The 22,074-nt window shown below is 37.3% G+C and overlaps 1 protein-coding gene and 1 pseudogene across 19 annotated transcripts in view; one reads left to right on the top strand and one right to left on the bottom strand.

The window, feature by feature from the left end:
* Positions 1 to 22,074, bottom strand: part of LOC120524878 (erythroid membrane-associated protein-like) — a 111,295-nt gene that overhangs the window by 76,928 nt on the left and 12,293 nt on the right. For all 19 annotated transcript variants that reach the window (XM_039746707.1, XM_039746751.1, XM_039746716.1 and 16 more), the window contains exons 2-3: positions 8,861 to 8,962; positions 4,398 to 4,493 (exon numbers count right to left, since the gene is read on the bottom strand). In XM_039746707.1, the coding sequence (XP_039602641.1) occupies positions 4,398 to 4,493; positions 8,861 to 8,930 (166 nt within the window). In that variant the 5' untranslated portion in view covers positions 8,931 to 8,962. The remainder of the gene's footprint in view (positions 1 to 4,397; positions 4,494 to 8,860; positions 8,963 to 22,074) is intronic.
* LOC120520143 lies at positions 329 to 836 on the top strand (annotated as a pseudogene).

The following is a 22,074-nucleotide window of genomic DNA, read 5'->3' as shown; positions in this document are numbered from 1 at the left end:
GCTGTATGTCTACAGTAGAGAAAGGGTTCCTGTGAAAAATGTTCAACTTCAGGAAAGGATGGGCTTTTCCCAAAAGCACAGCTGTTAAATGTCTTCCATCACTTCATTAAATAGACATTAACAGTTCATTGGAGTTAATTTAAGAATGTACTGTATATGATGTGTAATATCTTTATAGCCATGTTTAGCCTTCAGTTAATGCTAATGTTATGGTGAAATTTTCAGGGCTATTTCCAGAAGGGTATATTTCTGGAAGGGTATATTTCTGTTATTATGTTTCTGCAAAATCTTTACATAATTATGCAAATTAATGAAGGATGTCCTAGGTATGGTCTCCCAAGGTGAAACTGTGGGTTTCATGGCATCTAAAGGGTCTGCCTCTTCATCATTTTGTTTGTATCATTTGGCAGCAAATGGAACTTTGAAGATTTTATGGCCACACATTGACCCATTGGATGACCTTGATCACTGACTAACATGAGCTTTTCATGATATATAAGGAGAAGCTTTCAAATGCCAAAGAGAAGTTAATTATTTTTAAATTCCAGAGCGCTGTCTATACTGTATGTGTCTGAAGTTTTGATTCCCTACAATAGCCTGCAGGAAATCGAGACAGAAACCATCACCGAAAAACAAGATGACCGGCAATCTGGACACCCAGTTTACATACCTCTTCTGTAACAACAAGAAGTTCTGTGATGTCAAAACGGAATGCTCAAGAAAAATGGGGATTATCTCCTGTAGCATGTGCTTAGGAGAATTCCATAACTTATCTCTTGAAGCTTGTAGAGGTGTACAGTGATTGTACAGATCCTTGTTAAGCCGCCAACCAGTAGACCACTTCGTGTTTGGTAGGTGATCTTTATATGGATGGAGAGTTCACATGTACTGCATCTGAGGACGTGGGATCACCGTGTGCCCCCTTCTAACTATTCATTAGTGTTGAAATTTGAATTATTGTGTTTTCAGCTCTGCATTTGTTTTGATTATTATTATAATAGATACGTATGATTGAAAAAAGCATTTCTAGTATCCCTTATTTTGTCTTTATATAAATTTTAATTTGTTATTATTAAATTGTCAATTATTGATTATCTGCCTGTTAATTAATTCTGAAAAGGTATGGCCCTTTTTACTGTGGACCGATGCTAGAATTCTTAATATTCACATTTGATAAGTATGCTTTAATAGTCAAAGACTTTGAATTACTTTTAACACACATTACTTTAACTAGCCTCTGAGATTATATTCTGAAACACAAACTAACTCAGGTTACATATGAAAACTTATTTATGTAACACACGCTAAGATAGCTACTAGGCCCCTGAAATTTTATTATAGAGCATATGCTAGTTTAAAAGCATTAAACTCTAGGTTTACTGGTAAAAGTGACTATTTCATATTACAGTAGTTTCAAGGTGTATATAAACCTGGGCTTTACAAATGATACGAAGTCAAGCTAACTCAGTTATTTAAGTAAATTATAACTGATTTATATCAAAGATAAAATTAATATTTTAGACCAAAAGCAATAATTTGGATGCAGATGAATGGTCCATGCTTCAATTCCATTGTTGACGTGAGGCTATAGTTAAACTGGGTGAGTTGAAACTTAATATCTGTTCAAACTCATAAGCAGAAAAAAAATGTCTACACTCGCATGGAACACCAATTTTAGAAACATGACATCCTGATGAAAAAATTCCCACCCTCAGCATACTTAATTGCAGATTTTACATGTATAAACTACTCTATGTGGACGTTTTGTAATGGATCTTTCTCCAAGATCTCTCCGTCAGTGTTGATCTTACAATGCTTATGGCACCTTTCTCTATGTGTTCTATGACTGCCCCTGGTCTTTTGATATTGGACTCGTATTGACAAATATTTCTTAATTTCTGGCCACTAACATCCTTCTTTTGCCAAACATTTTTGCTCTAGTAAATTTCTCCTGTATTTTTTGTATATCTCTCTAGAAGAGAATTTTACCTTTAGGTACTATTGTGGCTAAACATACTTTGGATTTTCACTGGTGGGCTCCCAGCTCCCTCTCTCAATCTTTCTGGAAATCCTGGTTTTATAGTCTAATTTTCCTTGAGCTATATGCCAATAAAATTATTTGTGCTTCAGGGGATTACATTGAAAAGTACCCTTTTATGGTGGAACAAATACTCAGATTGATTTTTGCCCTAAAACTGTTTGTCTGAGGTGAATACAATATTCCTTTCCCGATTTCTTCACCATCCTGAGTGAGGCCTAAAGCTCTTATATTTCACTCTCTCAGTAGCATCAGTAGTTATTTTTATGTTGTACTTTTTACAATTTTCTAAAATACTAGTGAACACTAGTGTCTTCCAATAGCCTCAGAAATAACACTCCTCACAATTCCTGGGGAAGCCTATGATGGGCTAATAGATAGAAGACTCCATCCAATAGCTGAAAAGGAAGCAATGTTGAAATTATGTCCTGGCCATGAAATAGTGCACTAACTCTTTGTTCTTATATAGATACCTGAGGGTTGTGAAAGTTGTGCTTATAAATGTGGTATTATGTTGAGACTGTTTAGTATAAGTGTTGAGCTCTGCCTTACCTGTTCATGAATTTTATGTATTGGATAAGAAAGAGTGCAGCTGAGGTGTGGAGGGGTTCCAGATTGAGAACCTAAGGGTTATATCTCTCTTGTTTTCCTCTTGGCTTTATTAGACTGGTCTCCGGGGCCTACTGGGACAGATTGGAGCTGATGAAATGCAGCTTGGAAAAGAATTAGCATTTCCAAATTTGCGGTCATGGTTGTCTCCTGAGAGGCTTGTTCTCAGCTGATAATGAGTTAACAGATCCCCCAAGTTGGGAAGTTCAAGTCTTATTTAAAAGTGAATGTAGAGGTAGCTGACTGTGAGACTGACCTACAATCAGTGTAGCAGCAGTAGTGTTAAATTATTGTTACATCTGTGCATGTTGATTTAGCAGGAACTAAGTTAATGGACAAAGCAGAAATTTCTGCAGGAGAGACTACATTCCTATCTTCCAATATGGTCACAGGCTCTGTGCAGTGATTTATATATAAGATAATTATTAGAAGCAGCTGTGCTAGATTACTGAGCTCACTCTACAACTCTGCATCAGTGTTTCGCAGCTACAGATACCCCCGGAATCGTGACAGCAGGCTTTCATCCACCATTTTTTTCTTTGAATTTGAAATAGGAAATTTCATAAAGCAAAGCCTATTTTGTTTTTTTTAATAAGCAGAAATTAGGGTGCATAAAACTTACTTTTTGCTTTTTAGTGTTTTGAACTTTTTATTTTTTGGTTATTTATGACATTTAACAATAAGCACACAAAGTGAGTAATACTAAAACATCTGCCCATTATCCTTCAGTGTAGCTTACGTTAGTGTCTGATATGTTTGTCATTGATTATTAGCATCTGGATACAATTAGGACAGTAAACACCACAGAAAAGTTAATTAAAAAGAAAATGAATTTATAGTGAAAAAAAAACAGGTAATTCTTAATTTCTCATAAATATTTAGCAAAATGTTAGGTTTATAAGAGATGAAATAAAAAGAAATGAAACTATGAGATCCAGTAAAAGGTACAAATGACCCCCTGCTTATTAAACTGGTTTGAATTAAAACATTAAACCACTGGGGGACCTCCCAGGAATGAACAGTGCTCCATAGGACAAAATGGAGAGCTTAACAATAGAGCATGACTTTGGAGTTAAACCACTGCTTCGACAAAGTTATAGGAGCTAGGCAATTTGGGCTTGTAGGTTGGATGACTTCTCAATTATTCCCTCAGGAGTTATTACACACCCAAGGCACACTCACCATGAAAAGACCTAGGAGCAGACCGAGGACACACTGGAGGGATTATATCTTTTGACTGTCCTGGATGCATCTGGGTATTTCCCGAGAAGAGCTACAGAAATTAGTTGGGGAGGCCTAGTCAGTCTAGCTTAGTTGGTTATTACTGCATTCCTCCTCAGGAAAAATGGAATGAAAAATGAAAATGAAAAATTCAGTAGAATATATGGCACTGACAAAAGAATATATTTCAAAGGTTGTTGAAAGTGACCTACTCAAAGTAGGAAACTGTACACCTAGGTCCATTTGACATTACAGGTTAGATGTCAATTGTCTAGTTTGCTTAAATTGCAGACTAAAATCTTTAGGGTGTAATGACACCTGTGATTATATTAGACAGCCCTGGCTGAGTAGTTTGTGATAAATATAGAGAGAAAAAAATATTGTTAGAACTGAGTACTGAAATATTTTTCTTTGCAAAATTCATCACAACACTAATGGCTATCATTGAAATGTATTATTTTGTGCCATGTACAAGTGTGGAAATCTGAGCAGTGAGAATTTACAGTTAGGATTTATAAAAAATGTGTACCTCTTAGGCAATACAGGAGGACAGTCAAAGGAAGTGTAGATAAAATCCGAGTAATTACTAAACCATTGTTGCTCAGTCCTTTAATGTTAAATATGCCTAGAAGAAAAAAAAGAGAACACACCAGTTATAAATCTACTTTAAACTTTCCAGAATTAGACATTGCAGAAACTGAACACAAATGCATTGTACTATATTTGTACATTAAGTAAGTGCCTTATAAAAAGTCAATGTGAAAATTGTTCAAAAAATAAGTATTTACTTTAAGGTAGTAGTGTTTAACAATTGATATAACCAGCATCTCAGAGACATGTTAGGTTCACTGTTGGATTTAGGATTTCCTATTGTAGGCTAACTCTTGATAAACAGGGTTGACTTCAATCATCTATGAGATGCTGCTGGGATGGCTCTTGGAAAGAGTAACACAAATGTATCGATCCATTTTGTGAACCCACCTATTTCAGCACAGTTTTTGGGGGAAGGGGATCAAGTGCAGAAGAACACGCATAGCATGTAGCATCAGTCTATAATTAGGCACATTCGCTCACACACCATAACTAATGCAGAGATAATCCACATAAACACAGGGAGAACATGCAAATATCACAGAGAAAGCACTTTGCTAGGTCTTAACCTTAATACTTTCAAGCAAAGAGGCAGAGGTGCTGACCAGTTTGTCACTGTGCCACGCTGGGGCTAAATGTACTGTTACACATAATGTCAGTGGGTTACAAGCTGAGAATTTCTGTCTTATTTTCACAGATAAGGTTTAATGAAGTATCAAAGGTGAGGACTGAGGTTGGGGGTTTGAGTGGATGGTGCGGGTGAGCAACTCTCAAACCATCCCCAAACCCCAAAAACATCCAAACAATCCAGAACACCTGAAAAATAATATATACAGTATATAATATTTAACAAGTATATTGACATAAAAGTGAGGGAGGAATGAACAAAAGGAGCAGAACGAAATCTGTTTTGTAAAAAGAAAAAATAATAACTTGAAAACTGTAGGCCTGCCTAAACAGGTATTGACTATTATTTTTGTCTTTGGAGTTACTGTTCATCTACTCTACCAAATGACAAAAGAATTATTCCCCAAAATACACTATCTCTCTCTTTCTCTCCCTAATCTCCCATGAGCCCTTGTTAAATACTACATTCTCAAGTTCAAGCTCAGACTGACACTACCAGTGGGGAAGCTTTATTCAACCATCATGGAACCTCTTGTGCTGCAAACCCTTGAACCTTTTCTGGGGTTATGTGTGCAGTGCAGAGGCCTTGTGGCTATAAATATGGAGCTCCAAGTGATGTCCCTGGGTGCTTCTACATTTCCAATTCCTAAAATTTAAATGGGTTGACAACTGCAAGGTAGTCTTCCTCCTTCACTAGGCAGTAGGAAGCCATACATACGATCTCTGCCTGCTGTGCTGCCTTCAAATGAAATAGGGTACTTCTAAGGTGGTTCTCTATTCACCTCCATGCAAGTATATGCCATGCCAAGTGCTTCTGGGATTCTACCACCTTATCCTGTAAGGAGTCTAATATTCAATCTGGCATAATTGTGATCCTTCCTACCATTAGAACCTGCTCTTCTACTCTCAGGACAATGTAAGGTCTTGTTTCCATCTAATAGCACCCTGTGCTGTATAAAATAAACGTCTCCACCTGTAATATGTTTATGTTTAAAGGATAATAAGAACACTGAGACCTACAGTAGCGTAAAAGTTTTTTTTTGTTTTTTTTACTTTTGTTTTACAGTTTAATGTTATATTAGTTATTTTCTTTAAAATGTAAAAATGTTGCTTTATATTTTCTTATTTGTGTGAACATAAAATTAGCACTGCTGCTTGCTGGATTTGAATACCATGCCTAGATGTTGTCCCTGATGAGTTTCCATATTCTTTTTCTATCCAGGTTGGTTCTCCTCATCATACTCCAGTTTTCTTTTCATATCCCCAAAAATACGCAGGTTGGGCTGACCCCACCATGAGTCACAGATGTGTAAATGGGCCTTGAGATCGACTGGTGCCTTGTCTTTGGCACTTTACTGTCTTATGCCTAATGTTGTGAAGATACACTTTAGCCCCATAAACATAAATTGGATTAAGTGGCTTTGAAAATGATAATGAACCTACGGTGTGCAGTTTTTTTATTTATTTTTTTACAAGCTGACATTATTATTAAATGAGATGACACAAAGCTAACAATGACTGCTGGAAATTATGGAAAGCTTTGAACTGGGACCAAAGAGGTCAATAAACATCCATTTCTACTACGGTACAAAAATTTGAAGGTGCAAAATAAAAAATAGTGCCTCACGTTGTCTATTTGTGCTGTTCTCTTTTCTTATTGTAGCATACTTCTCTGGTTAATGCTGTTGACAATTTTGTAGTTCTTTACACATTATTTTCTCAGTAATAAATGATTGCTTAATCAAAAATAGTCTGTAGACTTCTAAAAGGAAAGATTTATGCCTCAGTATGTTAGGGAAATAGGACATGTTTTAATGTCACTTTTAGCATTTTGTTTTGCTCTCTAATCTTTGTTTTGGTTTACTTTTATTTCTGCTACTTGCTTGTCCATAACTACATGTTAGGGGCACACATATTCATATATCACACCCATAACATCACAGTGCCCTTTATGTAGTTTGGAGGGAGATGGATTGCACTAGTTAGGGGCTGTATTGTGGACCCCCTTGAGGTCACAGAAAGGAGACAAAACAAAACTGAGTGCCATTATGAACAATGCTGTACATCCTTCTCTCTAACACACTAACACTGAGGACTTTCAGCCACTGAATTATTCAGCAGAAATGCTATGGGTGCTGCTTTATACCAACAGCAATACACCTGCATAATGCCTCACTGTGACTGGGACTGACAAGTCAGAAAGTTTCTTTCCTTTGAATTTTCTTGGTTTTAAGTCATTCTAGTGTGTGTTCAGACCATAGTGTGCATGTATAATTATGTGTTTATCTATCTAATTATGTATTAATTTACTTAAAGAGCTGCTATAAAAAGCCAGCATTTTCCAGAGACAAATAAAGTTCTAAAGTTCTATCTAGGCATTGCAGAAGCAAGAACACACTTGCCCTGGAAATTGCCTTAAGGAGTCTGAGAGAGGCAACAGGAAGGAATCAGAAACCAGGAAATCAAGCATGAGCCAAATTAAAAAAAAACAGAGGTGGTAACCAAAAATGTAGCTGGAGCCACGCAGAAAATATTCTGCTAAAAGAAAAGTTTGAAGTATTCAGGAAAGAGATCTACTATTTGGATTTGAGCATAGCTGCACCACCATCTTACTTAGGGACTGTACGATGACATCACATGTCTTTGTTGGGAACAGGATAAAACCCTAGATGAGGCACCAGCCCACTTCAAGGCCCACTTGCGTAGTAGTAAATTAGAATAGACTAATATGTGTATATTTTCAGGTTGTGTGAGTAAAACCAGAGTACCCAGAGAAACACCCATGCAGTCAAAGGGAAAATGTCTAAACTCCACTCAGACAATAAATGGGTATTAAATTCAAACCAAAGATGCTGAATCCATGAGGAAGGGTGCTAAACACTCCACTACCCTGATGCACTATATTTAGAAATAGCATAAAACAATTTTCTGCCATACTGTATGTATTGGAATTCCCTAAAAAGAAAATCTCCATATTAGCAGTTCAAAGACAAAGTGAACAATTAATATAATTAATACTATGTTGGGAAACCTAAGATTTTTATGCAAAGACTAAAAGCCTTGCACATGATTAATGTAGAGCTAATAAATGTATACCTTGAATAAAACCCATTCTTGTCACCATGTCTGCATCTTGCATATGTTGGGGTTGTAGAGACAAGTTTGGTTCTTTCGAGAAACAGGATTTTCAAATTAGCAAGAAGGCATACTTTTTAAAGGGACATTGACTCTGCTTGGAAGTTAATAAAAGCGTGATAAAAAGAAAATCAAATGTTTTCTCTTCATGAGTTGCGGAGCCACCCTCATTTTAGAGTCTGATGCTCCTGTGCTTTAGATCAAGACTATTAAAAATATGAGCACCTAGCACAGTTTTCACTTTCTTCCTTGTCACAAATTCAATAATTATCAAAGGATAGGTAGTAGCCCAAACCCCAAGTGAACAAAAGGTGTCTAAATATGACTGCAAATGTATCACAATTAATTTCTGCAAAAAACTTATTGTATTTATGACTGTGACCTGTAAATATTAGGAGGCTGTATATTGCCTACAGTTTACAAAAACAAATGAACTGGTTTCATTTGGAAAAGGTTTATTAAAACTGAAATAGAGTACAAAACTGAAGCAAAGGTTTTAACATTAAATACGTAAATACCAAAAGTCTTTTTCAGATCTTAGTGTGGAAAAACGACCAGCATTATCCTCCTGATGAAGAAATGTCTACGTAAAGCAGTAAAAAAAAGATTAGCAGTCAAGCAGTTCTTTAAAGTGCATACCTTTCTTGTTACTGAAGATCACCAGGGCTCCCACTGAAATAATGCAAACAACATCTAACCACGCTGCCATTCTCACCGTCAGGGGAAGATGAGCTTTATAATCTGCAAGATAATATTACCTCTTATTTTTATTTGAAAAACATTATCTTTCTTGAACATAGATGGTTTTCAGACCCTCATACACATTTGTTGTAACTATAACACACATTGGTTTATTTATGAGGTATGGTGTACTCTTCCCCTGTACTACAGAAGAAATGTGTGATTGAAAGCTTGTAAGGGTTTTACGGCCTTTGGCTAATTGACTACATTTGTTTGCTCTATTTATTTATTTGTTTGTTTGTTTGTGCCTTGGCACTTGTGGTTCCCTATATCAATGATATAATTAACACTTAATTTTGTAGGCATCACTGATAGTAGTATTAATACACATCACAGAAAATAAAAAGAAAAACAAATGCAATATCTACTGTTTCTCTTGGGTCATTATTTCAACAGAATAAAACTTTGGTGTTTGTTCAGTTGCCTGTATACCTGAATTGTGCATCTTTTACCTTATCATTTAGCACTGGTTTAGGACACTTTCAATCCATCACATACTGCAGGTTTCGGTCATTGTAGGTGGTTATTCAAACAGCCAGAAACTGGCGTTAATTGTAGCACACCAAAATATGGCTCCAAAGCAGGACAATGATTCTACACTGTAATGTCTCTCACATTGCTCAACTGGTGCTAACAAAATACATCTCAAACAGCATTGCATATGATGAATTTATAACATATAGCATATACTGCCAATTTTAAGATTATATTTCAAGAGGTTAAATTTTCCTTTATGAATACAACAAACTGATAGATCTAGCTCCTTGTTCCAAGCAGTATGAAGTTGAATTCCATTTACATCCACTAGCTACTAGACTTTATTTACCCCTTAGACAAGTCCAAGTCTTTCATAGGCCCTTCTGCTGAAAATGTGATAAACAGGCTGGCATCATTTGACAGTCTATCTGAAAACTTTAAGTGGAAATGGTAATATCGGATTACCTTGTTCAGGGCTATTTCCTATCTTTCTCTGTAGGTTTCAGGACTCCAGCCTACTGTGACACTCAGTTGGATTAAGCAGCATTTGAATATTCTATTATAAATACCATAAAAATAATTTTGTTTTTGTCTTCAACCAAAGACTAACCATTGCAGAAGTTTTCAAGAAGCTGATTTTACAGACTCAGTATTGTAAATGTATCTTTTTCATTAAATTGACTACAGGAGGAAAAATGAATGTGGTCTGTTATTCACTTTATGTAGTGATGAATAGAGTTGGCCTTAAAAAAGGTAAAATGTAAATCTTAGAAACGCTAAAGGTATCTGGCAATTACAAATATATTGAATGATATTATCCGATTCAAAATTTTAGGTGTCAGAATAAGCTCCACAAGTCCAAGGATCAAAGTGAATTGTTGTGAAGTGAAAAGTTGCATGCAATATTCTAATGTTCTGCTTAACTGTTTGCAGAATAATTTTCTAAATTACAGTTTTAGTTCTGTCTAATTATTAGTATTATTTCGGGACGTGTCTATTACTTTTTTTGTTTTAATGATTAACTAGGTGAAAATCGTCCATTGACTCAATGGAGGCTGTAAGCGGGGTGCTCGAGACACCGAGCAAGGAGTCTGAGTGTTTGGGCTTGCAAATGTCCTAATAAAAACCAAGATCCAGGCCTTTAATGACCTCTTAGGCACAGCCATCATCAGTGTTTCTGTCTGCGGAGAGAGTGTCCACCACGTCGAGAGGTTTACTTACATCAGCAGCAACATTCATGTCTCTGGTGACTATTCCTATGATGTCTTTAAACGGATTAGGAGAGAATGGGGGTGTCATGAAGTCACTGGAAAGGGGTCTGTGGCACTCCCGATATCTATGCAAAATGATGAAGATCCAAGTCTTCAGAGTCCCGGTGCTTCCTGTCTTGCTATATGGTTGCGAGACATGGACGCTATCCAGTGATCTGAGACAAAGACTGGACTCCTTTGGTACTGTGTCTCTTTTGGAGAATCCTTGGGTACGGCTGATTTGACTTTGTGTCGAATGAGTGGTTGCTCAGGGAGTCCTGAATGAGGCACATTACATGCAATGTGAGGGAGCGTCAGTTCAGCACTACCGCCATGGGGCAATATTCCCTGAGGGTAATCGCAGGATCCTCATTTTTGAGGCCCTAAGTCGCTGGCCCAGGCCAAGGGGACACCCACATAACACCTGGCTGCAGCAGATAGAGGGTCATTTCTGGAGGGTAGGGATCCCAAGCTGTTTCAGCATGTGGTGGATGTGACAATGTACTGTACCAATGCATGCTCCCCAAGCTGACCTGACCTGACCTAGTAGAAAATAATTTGTCCCTGAAAATAAACAGTTCATTAATGTGGTTAACACTGCCATCACACAGCTCCAGAGTCCTGGTTTTGAATGATGGCACTGTTTGTATGTGCATGAAAACTGGCAGCTCTGAACTTGGCTTGAGATCAAGTGTAGGGGTTTGTGTTGCTGTGTGCCTGATTGCGTCCAACAATGTCTCCTGCCTTGTTCCCTGCAACCTTGAAATGGTTTAAACAGATTCATTAATGGGGAGACAGAATATATTAAAGTGAAATAAATCTCCCTGAATCACAGAATGTCTTTATTACATACTTTAGAAAAAATTTAACAAAATAAGAAAGACTAAAAGAAAATATTAATTATTTAATTTAATTGCTACATATATTAATGATAATACATTTGTCATCACCCAGAAATGTTCATGTTTTTGATAGTCACTGATATTTTTTAATTATTCACTTATGACTGCAAAGCCCTCTCTTCATCAGCCATTACTGCAGTGTACTTATGGTAAACTCTCTTAGCTCATTCTCAGTTACTGGTAATCATGTTAAAATGCTAATTGATTATTAGACAAATACAGTGGAACATTGGGTCATGACCATAATTCGTTCCAAAACTCTGGTTGCAGCCAGAATTGCTCGTGACCTGAAGTAATTTCCCCCATAGTATTGTATGTAAATACAATCAATCCATTCTGGACCGTACAAGCTGTATGTAGATATATTTTTTTTAAGATTTTAAGCACAAAAATAGTTAATTATACCAGGGGTTCTCAACGTTGGTTCTGGGGGCCCACTGCAGTTTCAGGTTTTTGTTCCAACCAGATTCATAATAAGTGACAACACCTGACAACACTGGTCTCAATTAGCTGGAATTATTTTTCTCTTCTCTACATTAAGAAATCACTGCAGCATGTTTTAAATTTATAAGACATTTAACAATATTTTTCCATTTTTGCTATAGATTTAAATGCTTAATTTCATTTTGTTGATTTCATTATATTTTGCCCTTTCTCTGTGCAGTTTGATCCCTTTATTGTATGTTAATAATGACAACCAGCAGAGCAGACAGCCAGACAAACAACACTGAATCATGAACGGCTGCAACTACTTCAGCATTAGACCCACTAATTAGAAAATAATTAATTAATCAAACAATTAGAACACCCAGCAAAAAATAGAATGGAAATCAAGATGAAAATATTGTTAATAAGAAAAAAAAATACATTACTCCAATACAACTGCTTGGTACATTTTAATATATTTTTTTTTACCAAACTTAGTTTTCTAATTTGTACATTCTTCCCACAACACGGAATCTGGCAAATAACAGTTCACTTAATTAGCCCAGGAGTCCAGTTAAAAACTGAAGCTGGTTGGAGCAAAAACCTGCAGTCACAGTGGGCCCCCAGGACCGACGCTGAGAACCCCTGAATTATACCATAGAATGCAAAGTGTAATAGTAAACTAAATGTAAAAACATTGAATAACACTGAGAAAACCCTGAACAGAGAAAACTAACATTGCAAGAATTCACACTATAGCCTTACAAACCGATTGCTGTAAACACTTTTTTTTAATGAGTTTTAAGCACAGAGAAAAAAATGGACATTTGAAAAATCCATAATTTATACAAAAACTAACCATAAACAACCAAGAAAACTAACCTTGCAGGAGTTGAAGCATAGCCTTACAAACCGATCGCTGTAAACACTTATTTTAATGAATTTTAAGCACAGGGAAAAAAATGAATATTTGAAAAATCCATAATTTATAAAAAAACTAACCATAAACAACCAAGAAAAGTAACATTGCAGGAGTCGAGTTGTGGCATGAAGGAAGTGAGGAGTAACTGGGTGGAGAGGAGATTACAGTTTTGAGGTAAAGTCCCTCTGCGCGATGCAAGTCTGACCAAGAATAATGTACTGTATAAGGAGAGACTGAACACGTGTGTAAATCACCGGCACGTACGAATCAGAAGGGAAACAAAATAGAGCACAAAGAGTTCACAGCAAATGCACCGGGAGAGACTGAACACGCGCGGAAACCATCAGTGCATACGAACCGGAAGGGAAACTGGCTTGTTTGTCACCCGAGTGTGTGGTCGTGAACAGATGCAAAAGTTTGGTGAACTTTTTGGTCGTAACCAGATTTGTACGTGTTCAGAGACGTTCGTGGCCTGAGGTTCCACTGTATCTGTAATTTCGTAAGCACAGATGAAATCTGTTATTCTGTTTAATAACACAATTAAATAGTCTTTCCGTTGGCTGCAAACTACTGGCATAGTGTTCAGTTCTGGGTTCTAAAAAGGACAAAATAAAACAGTTTTCTTAAGAAACATGTCAGTCTATTGTTGTCTTGCAAAATGAAGGTTATTCCATGTGAATGACTGCCAAGAATCTGAAGATTCTTAAGATGGGTGTCCACTATAATCTTTAGAGAAGACTGCAAAATTGGATTTACCCAGGACTTAAAAAGAAATAGAAGGTCCAGATTCACAACTGCACAAGAGGGTTAATAAGTACAGTTTTTAGTCTAATTTGAGAATCAGATGCCTTACAGGTCCTCAGTTAGTGGCTTCCATGTCGTCTTCAACTGTGTAAAAAAATGTTGAAATTTGCAAAAGAGCACAGGTACTGGATGGTGAAGTACTGGGTAATTCCAAACTTTTCCCTATTTTATCCTTTTATTTTTGTTTGCCAGTTTCAGATGTGGTGTTTTCTTTGGAACACCACATAACTGTGCATGCTCTAACTTATTTAGTAATAATTTAACTAATCACATTCTAAGCCTAAGCCATGTACAAGTACCAAATTAATATGCCTTCAACTAACATTAGCTGAAATGATTCTGATTAGCTCTGCAGCAAATAAAATCTGCTCTTCCTGTTGATAATCAGGCAAACATAAAATTTATCTGGATGTTTAATGGGCTAATGGAAAATTTAATGGAGATGCAGGAATTTCTGGGAATAACTTCTCTCTCCCTGCATATTAATACCTCTTTAACCACCAAATAAAACCATGATGGAAAATGTGTTATGGTCTGATGAGTCTAAATGAGTGTAAGATGCTAAAAAGGTACAGTGTTTGTGGAACTTATTTTTTCTGTTCGACTTGAAATTTGCTCAATTTGGATTAATGGCTCTTTCAGTAAAAACAGTGTTTGATGCAGTTTTAAAGAGTAACAATAATTACTATTTACTTAGCACTCCAGCATTTCCAAGACAGACAGCATTTAATGACACATTAAAACCTCCTACCTATTCCTCCATTAATCAACTGAACACCCTTATCCATTTCTCATTATATGGGTTAATGGCAAACGTAAAAGAGATGCAGGAATTTCTGGTAATAACTGGCCACTCTTTGCAAATTGACACCTTTTTAACCAACAATCTTATATACATTTTTCAAGAATTTGGGCTCATCCCAGACATTTTATCAAGTTTGCTGGAATCAATCCTGAATGGAGTGCCAGGCCAATATAGCATGCAGTTACACATGCTTTCACACGCTCATTCACACTGGGTCAGTTCAGAGTAACAATCACCTTAATGTGCATGTCTTTGGGATGATTTTAATAAAACCTCAATGCCAACATTTGAGGTCTTCTGTTATTAATTGGAGTATTTGTTTTTTAAATTACCTGGTGTTTACCACATTTTTCCTTTGGTGGTTTCACTAATATCCCTTATTATTGATTTGCCAAGGATGTTCTGAACTCACTGTTATGTTAGAGGTATATTAATTCTGTTGCACAAATGTTATTGATAAAATTGCATAGAAAACATTTATTTAGTTATTTTTGAACACACTGTTTTCTGTTAGATAACAAAGTCATTTGTATTCCTTTCTAAATTTATACCTTGCAGAGTTGTGGTTAATATTATACATATGTTGATTTTTAACAAAACTAATTGTGTGGCTCATTTAAAGACCTGAGCATTTCTAACTTAATGCTGGACCTTTCATACATCATGTTCTCATGCAGAATGGAAAGAAAACGTTTTATGATATGATAGAAGCCAATTGTGACCAATGCTGTACAATGGTAAATGATGTGTAATAGAAAATGATAGAAAAAATAATCTCACTTTACTTGGGTTGCATAATCCACATTCAGTTTTATGACCAAATATGTGCAAAATGCCAGCCTTTTACTAAAACACTGTTTGTTTGTAAAAAATACATCATAAACAGTAAACTAAAGCCTTATTATTTATTTAATTGAGGATAGGATTCTTGACCAACAAATAAGGGGGAGAGGCCGGTCTTCAATTCTAAAAAGTGACTCCCACAAGGTTTTATTTTACTGTTTATGATGTACACTAAATATTCTGGAAGTAACTATTTAATATTAAACATTTTTGAAAAAAACATCGGGGGGTTCAAAATGCACTCTACGAGCTGAAGGTAATGATCGCCTTGCTCGTGGGGGAGATATAAATGGTATACAGATAGATATAAATAAGGACAATAGGGAAATAAAGAAAGAAATAAGGGCCCTAAATGAGAAAAATAGGAAACAGCTTCAGGATATAAAAGGTCTGGAGATACGTATAAGTACTAAGTTTACAATAACCTTTATAGAAATGTCACGAAAAATTGATGAAAAAATACAAGAAAATACGAGTAAGTTAAAGAGTAAAAAAAGGAGTACTTGCTGCTTAGCTTAAAGATATTAAACAAACGTTTATGACCCATATTGAAATAGTTGAACAATTGGCTTCTGACGCCGATAAAAAAGCAATGGCTGCAAAATCAGAATGCAAAGTGCTCTCTGACAAACTGGCTAGATAGATATACTGTAGAAGGAATATCGTAAAACCTGGAGGTCTTCAAGTCCAAACCCAGTGAAATTCAAAGCTGAACTATTCTCTAAAATAACTGGAAAGGACTTTAAATCATACATCGAGATCTCTGTAGCCTACAGTATACAGGGATCGAATGCCACCAAGCTAAGATAAAGAGCTAAGAAGACTGATCACAACATTTTTTTTAAATACATGATTATGAGTCACACCATGTTCTGGCAAGGCAAATAAGATTCTACTCCTAAAGCTTACATTCTGAATCGTTTGGAATGCAACATTTGCAGCTACTATATATTTTTTTACTTTATTTTATATTTTATTTTCTTTCGGCAATCCCTTTCCTTTTTTTTAAGCTGCAATTATTATAATACTAGCAAAATACCCGCGCTTCGCAGCGGCGAAGTACTGCCTTCATATTTTTATTAAGAAGAAAATTAAACCTTTTTAAACTGAGGAAAAATATACTGTACCAATAATTATTTGTTAAGGATCTATTTGTATACCACATTGTGAGTTCGGCCCTCCAATTGTAATATGACCAAGTTGTGCGCTGAGCTTACTCTTGAGCATGCAACGTACAGTTGGCCATGTGAACAGTAATCTTGTTTCAAATCTCACAGCTTGGATTGCTGCTGTCATAATCGATTTGAGTTTCATGGTTTGTTTCAATTACGACAGTATTTGTAGGACTTGTGTTGAAGAGACGGCATCTGTCAAGCATTTTAAGTATACAACCGGTTTCATCGATAACTTCACATCCAGCACTTGAGAGTTTAAACATTCATAAACATCAAAGTGTCCACTACTGAAATCGTCACCTGTGAATCTAAGATATTTAAGAGGCACTGGCGGTTGTTGGAAGGTGTAAGATATTTGGCCATTTCGGTACACTTGAAAGCGACAACCGAACAATTCAGCGGCAGCCAACTCACATGCAGATCCATAGGTGAAGGGCTTAAGCATTTCATTCTTATAGTGCTCCTGTGTAGTATAATTATCTCCTGTACCGTCATCAGTCCACACCTTGAACCTGTCTCAGTCCTTCAATAAATAAGACACAATGTTCCTCCGGATATCAAGAGTGAACCTGATATGGCCATGCAATATGTAACAAAGAGAATGGAAAAGGCAGGTGCCATCTCCGGGCATGGAAACCACTCGGTAAGTGACAGTTCTTTGATCGATGGTGATCACCTCGACAGACATGTTAATGGGGGTACGGTTGGAATGATAAAGGAAATGTTTATCTGAACAATGTAAAGTAAGTCTAAAATACCTACACAATAACTATAATCGTAATAAATGAACAGTAAAACAGCAGAGAAGCCGTGGATTAAATAAAAAGGCTGTAGTTATCAGCAGGGAGATGTGAATCCTGTGGCGAAGCTAGGAAGGGAATGCAGAGACTGGAGCGACCGACGGCATTATATAGTATGTAAGTAGGATTCAGTTAGCGTTGGGAACCCGCGTACCAAATTTCTTGAAGATGGGCCCATAAGTAACAAAGACCGCTGAAAAGTTCAATAGTGGCATCATACCACCGAAATAAGTACGTACATTGATTTCGGTTAGCGCAGGGAAGCCGCCTACCAAATTTCGTGAAGATGGGGCCATAAATAAGAAAGTTCAACATGGCGGACGTTGTTGACCGTTATGACCGTTACGCGTAGAATTTCAAAATGAAACCTGCTTAACTTTTGTAAGTAAGCAATAAGGAATGAGCCTGCCAAATTTCAGCCTTCTACCTACACGGGACGTTGGAGAATTAGTGACGTTGGAAAGTTCAATATGGCGGCTGACAGTGATACCACCGAAATAAGTATGTACATCGGTTTCGGTTAGCGTAGGGATGTCGCCTACCAAATTTCGTGAAGATGGGGTCAGCCTTCTACCTACACGGGAAGTTGGAGAATTAGTGACGTTGGAAAGTTCAATATGGCAGCCGACAGTGGCCTCATACCATCGAAATAAGTATGTACATCGGTTTCAGTTAGCGCAGGGAAGCCGCTTACCAAATTTCGTGAAGATGGGGCCATAAATAAGAAAGTTAAACATGGCAGACGTTGCCGACCATTATCGACCATTATGACCGTTACGTGTAGAATTTCGAAATGAAACCTGCTTAACTTTTGTAAGTAAGCTGTAAGGAATAAGCCTGCCAAATTTCAGCCTTCTACCTACACAGGAAGTTGGAGAATTAGTGATGAGTGAGTGAGTGAGGGCTTTGCCTTTTATTAGTATAGATTGATATTTCTTTCATTAATTATATGCACATTTTGGTGGCTTATGGGTACATCTTAGGTTATTAGTTACCAAAACGTGAGCAGCTATTGACAGTTATGTTTAAGTTTTAGTTATTACGCTGAAATTTCTTCCATTAATTATATGCACAATGTGACTACCACAAAGTAACCAGCTATTGACTTTTTCTTGTTTAACTTTAACTAAGTAACCATATTTTTACAATTGTTCAGCAGTGTTTTTTTAATATCATACCAGGTAAAAGCACCAGGAAATATTTTAATTTCTTCTTTTCCTAAATATTGTGCCACAAAGCACCACAATAAACAAATTCATAATCAATAATCACAATAAATATCCTCCTCTTCTCCCAGCAGCTCTGTCACACTCCCTCCCAACTGCACCTCTCCTTGCTGGGTCTCAACCAGTCCTTTAAATAGTCCTTGACCCGGAATGAAGACTTGTATTTTTTTTCAGCCTGGAAGTACTTCTGTTCTTCCTTCCCCGTGACTTGGGGCTTGGGGCTACTGGGAAAATAAAAATCCCTGCGTCTCCCTGCAACGTCACACGGTGCCCACCACGGTACCCAGCAGGGTTGTGAAGCCAAACTCCATTTCCCATAATGCCCTGCAGGAATATGGGGCACCTCTATGCTGCAGAGAAGACGCCAACTAGTGTCCTGGATGTGTCGGCTGTGATGAGCTGCCGGCCATCCATCACACTTCACAAGATATTTTAGTGCTATTTCTGTTTTATGCCTTATACCCCAATAACCGTTAGGAGCAACATAACAATATGCTCCATAGCCACTGTATATCACTTGGCAATAATATGAAATCTGTGTCCAAGCTATCATATTTAACAATGTACTATCTTAACCAAAGACTAAAAAAAATGTGAACAAAATGTCAGAATCAACATTTCTATGTCCAAATAGTGAACTAATTAAGCTGGAATGTCAAGGGTCTTAATCATGAATTAAACAGAAAGAAAGTACTCTCATACTTAACAAGTCTAAATTCCAAGACAGTACTTTTACAGGAGACTTATCTATACTAATAAAAGGCAAAGCCCTCACTGACTGACTGACTCACTGACTCACTGACTGACTGACTCACTGACTCATCACTAATTCTCCAACTTCCCGTGTAGGTAGAAGGCTGAAATTTGGCAGGCTCATTCCTTACAGCTTCCTTACAAAAGTTGGGCAGGTTTCATTTCGAAATTCTACGCATAATCGTCATAACTAGAAGCTATTTTTATCCATTTACTGTAATGGAGTTGAGCTCGAAAGCCATGGGGGGCGGAGTTTCGTGTGACATCATCACGCCTCCCACGTAATCACGCATTACGTAGAAAACCAGGAAGAGCTACATAAAGCGCTGAAGAAAACATGCATTATATAATTAAGAAGGCAGAGAAACAATTACAAGCGAGCGAGTGACATATAAAACCATATTCAGCGGCTCACGTGAACTGACCCAATGTGCAGACAAAAAGCAACAGTTCCAAAGAGTGCTGACCAAAAACTGAATTACACTGCTACGCTAAAATAGATTAACCACATGCCGTGGCACAATGGTAGAGCCTTCGCCTCTAGTGTCTGAGGTTCGATCCCTGAGAGGGGATGGACTAAGTATATACGTGCGCTTCTCGATTCATTTTAGCCTCGCATCCCCTTGGTTTGAGACGTATGAAAAAATATGCGGTTAACGCAGAAAGACAGATCACCAATTGAAGCTTCATGAATAATGGATACTTTATTCGTGATCAATGATTGTTTTGGTAAAGCCATAATCAGTGTATTCATTAGATGAATGGTAAAAAAGTAAGAGCGAGGGGAGGGTAACTTATTGAGGCACACAGGCAAAACCACAATAGCATGCGGGCTCGATGTACTGTAGTGCGCGTCAACTCGATCTGAATTGTGCGATCACATTCGAAAAAATATTTCTTTTCAAGTTCTATTTAGTCCATATGTGTCAAACTCAAGGGCCACAGGTCACATCCGGCCCTGCGTGTAATTATATCCAGCCCGCGAGATCATTTTATTTTGTTATTAATGGCCCGGGGATATGAAGCGCTGGTAACACAATAAACTACAGATCCCATAATGCATCGCTTCAGCTGCCTTGCCGAACACTTACCGCGTTAATCAAGTCTAGCTTATGATGCTGCAAGTTATTGCGAAGCTAGCTCACACGATGCCAAAGAGAAAAGGTGATTCTCAACATACAGCCTTTAAAAACCGATGGGAGGCTGAGTATATGTTTACTGAAATTGCCGGTAAACCCGTGTGTCTCATTAAAAAATTATGTGTGATTGTTATTAGAACAATTAGAACAATTAGAACAATCTAGACGAGAACAGGCCATTCAGCCCAACAAAGCTCGCCAGTCCTATCCACTTGCTTCCTCCAAGAAAACATCAAGTCGAGTTTTGAAAGTCCCTAACGTCTTACTGTCTACCACACTACTTGGTAACTTATTCCAAGTGTCTATCGTTCTTTGTGTAAAGAAAAACTTCCTAATGTTTGTGCGAAATTTACCCTTAACAAGTTTCCAACTGTGTCCCCGTGTTCTTGATGAGCTCATTTTAAAATACAAGTCTCGATCCACTGTACTAATTCCCTTCATAATTTTAAACACTTCAATCATGTCACCTCTTAATCTTCTTTTGCTTAAACTGTAAAGGCCCAGCTCTTTTAATCTTTCCTCATAATTCAACCCCTGTAGACCTGGAATCAGCCTAGTCGCTCTTCTCTGGACCTTTTCTAGTGCTGCTATGTCCTTTTGTAGCCTGGAGACCAAAACTGCACACAGTACTCAAGATGAGGCCTCACCAGTGCATTATAAAGGTTGAGCATAACCTCCTTGGACTTGTACTCCACAGATCGTGCTATATAACCTAACATTCTGTTAGCCTTCTTAATGGCTTCTGAACACTGTTTGGAAGTTGATAGCTTGGAGTCCACTATGACTGCAAAGAGAACCGTAGCGCGTATGAGAACATGAGGGCAACCATTAAGAAGGATATCAGAGAGGCTAAAAGACAGTTGGAGAGGAATATAGCAGATAAGGCGAAAGAAGACCCCAAGAGATTCTTTCAGTATTTTAGTAGTAAAAGAACAGTTAAGGAGGAGGTCAAGTTCATCAGGAATAGTAAAGGGAATTAAAAGATACAGACAATGAAATAGCAGATGCCCTAAACTTACATTTTTCTGAGGTGTTTACAAGTGAGCAAGTGGATAACCTGCCAGAGGTAAACACAACTACTAAGGAGGTACTGAGGGATTTGGAAATTGTAGAGGGAGAAGTGCTGCTCAGATTAAATAAGATGAAATCAAACAAATCACCAGGCCCAGATAATATTTATCCTCGTGTTCTTAAGGAGGCTAGTGAGTACATATATAAACCCTTGACACATATTTTTAGGAAGTCACTGTGCACTGGAGAGATTCCAAAGGACTGGAAAATGGCAAATATCATCCCATTATATAAAAAGGGTGACAGGGCAGATCCAAGCAACTATAGGCCAGTAAGCTTAACAAGCATCACAGGAAAATTAATGGAAGGAATTATTAAGGATAAGATTGAGCAACACATGACAAGGACAGGAGTTATTCTGAACAGTCAGCATGGGTTCAGAAGGGGGAGGTAAAATCTTAATTTATTTATCCATTCGTAAATAATTAAATGGGCAGGCTATTACGTATCAGTGCAATACGCTGCTTGTTAAAACGGATGACTCCCGTTCTTACGTGCAAGTCTGCTTGGATATTATGA

The sequence above is a fragment of the Polypterus senegalus genome, chromosome 1, assembly GCF_016835505.1.
Source record: "Polypterus senegalus isolate Bchr_013 chromosome 1, ASM1683550v1, whole genome shotgun sequence".
NCBI classification, from domain to species: domain Eukaryota; kingdom Metazoa; phylum Chordata; class Cladistia; order Polypteriformes; family Polypteridae; genus Polypterus; species Polypterus senegalus.
The sequence above is the reverse complement of the archived record's forward strand: the minus strand, read 5'-3'. Positions and strand labels throughout refer to the sequence as shown.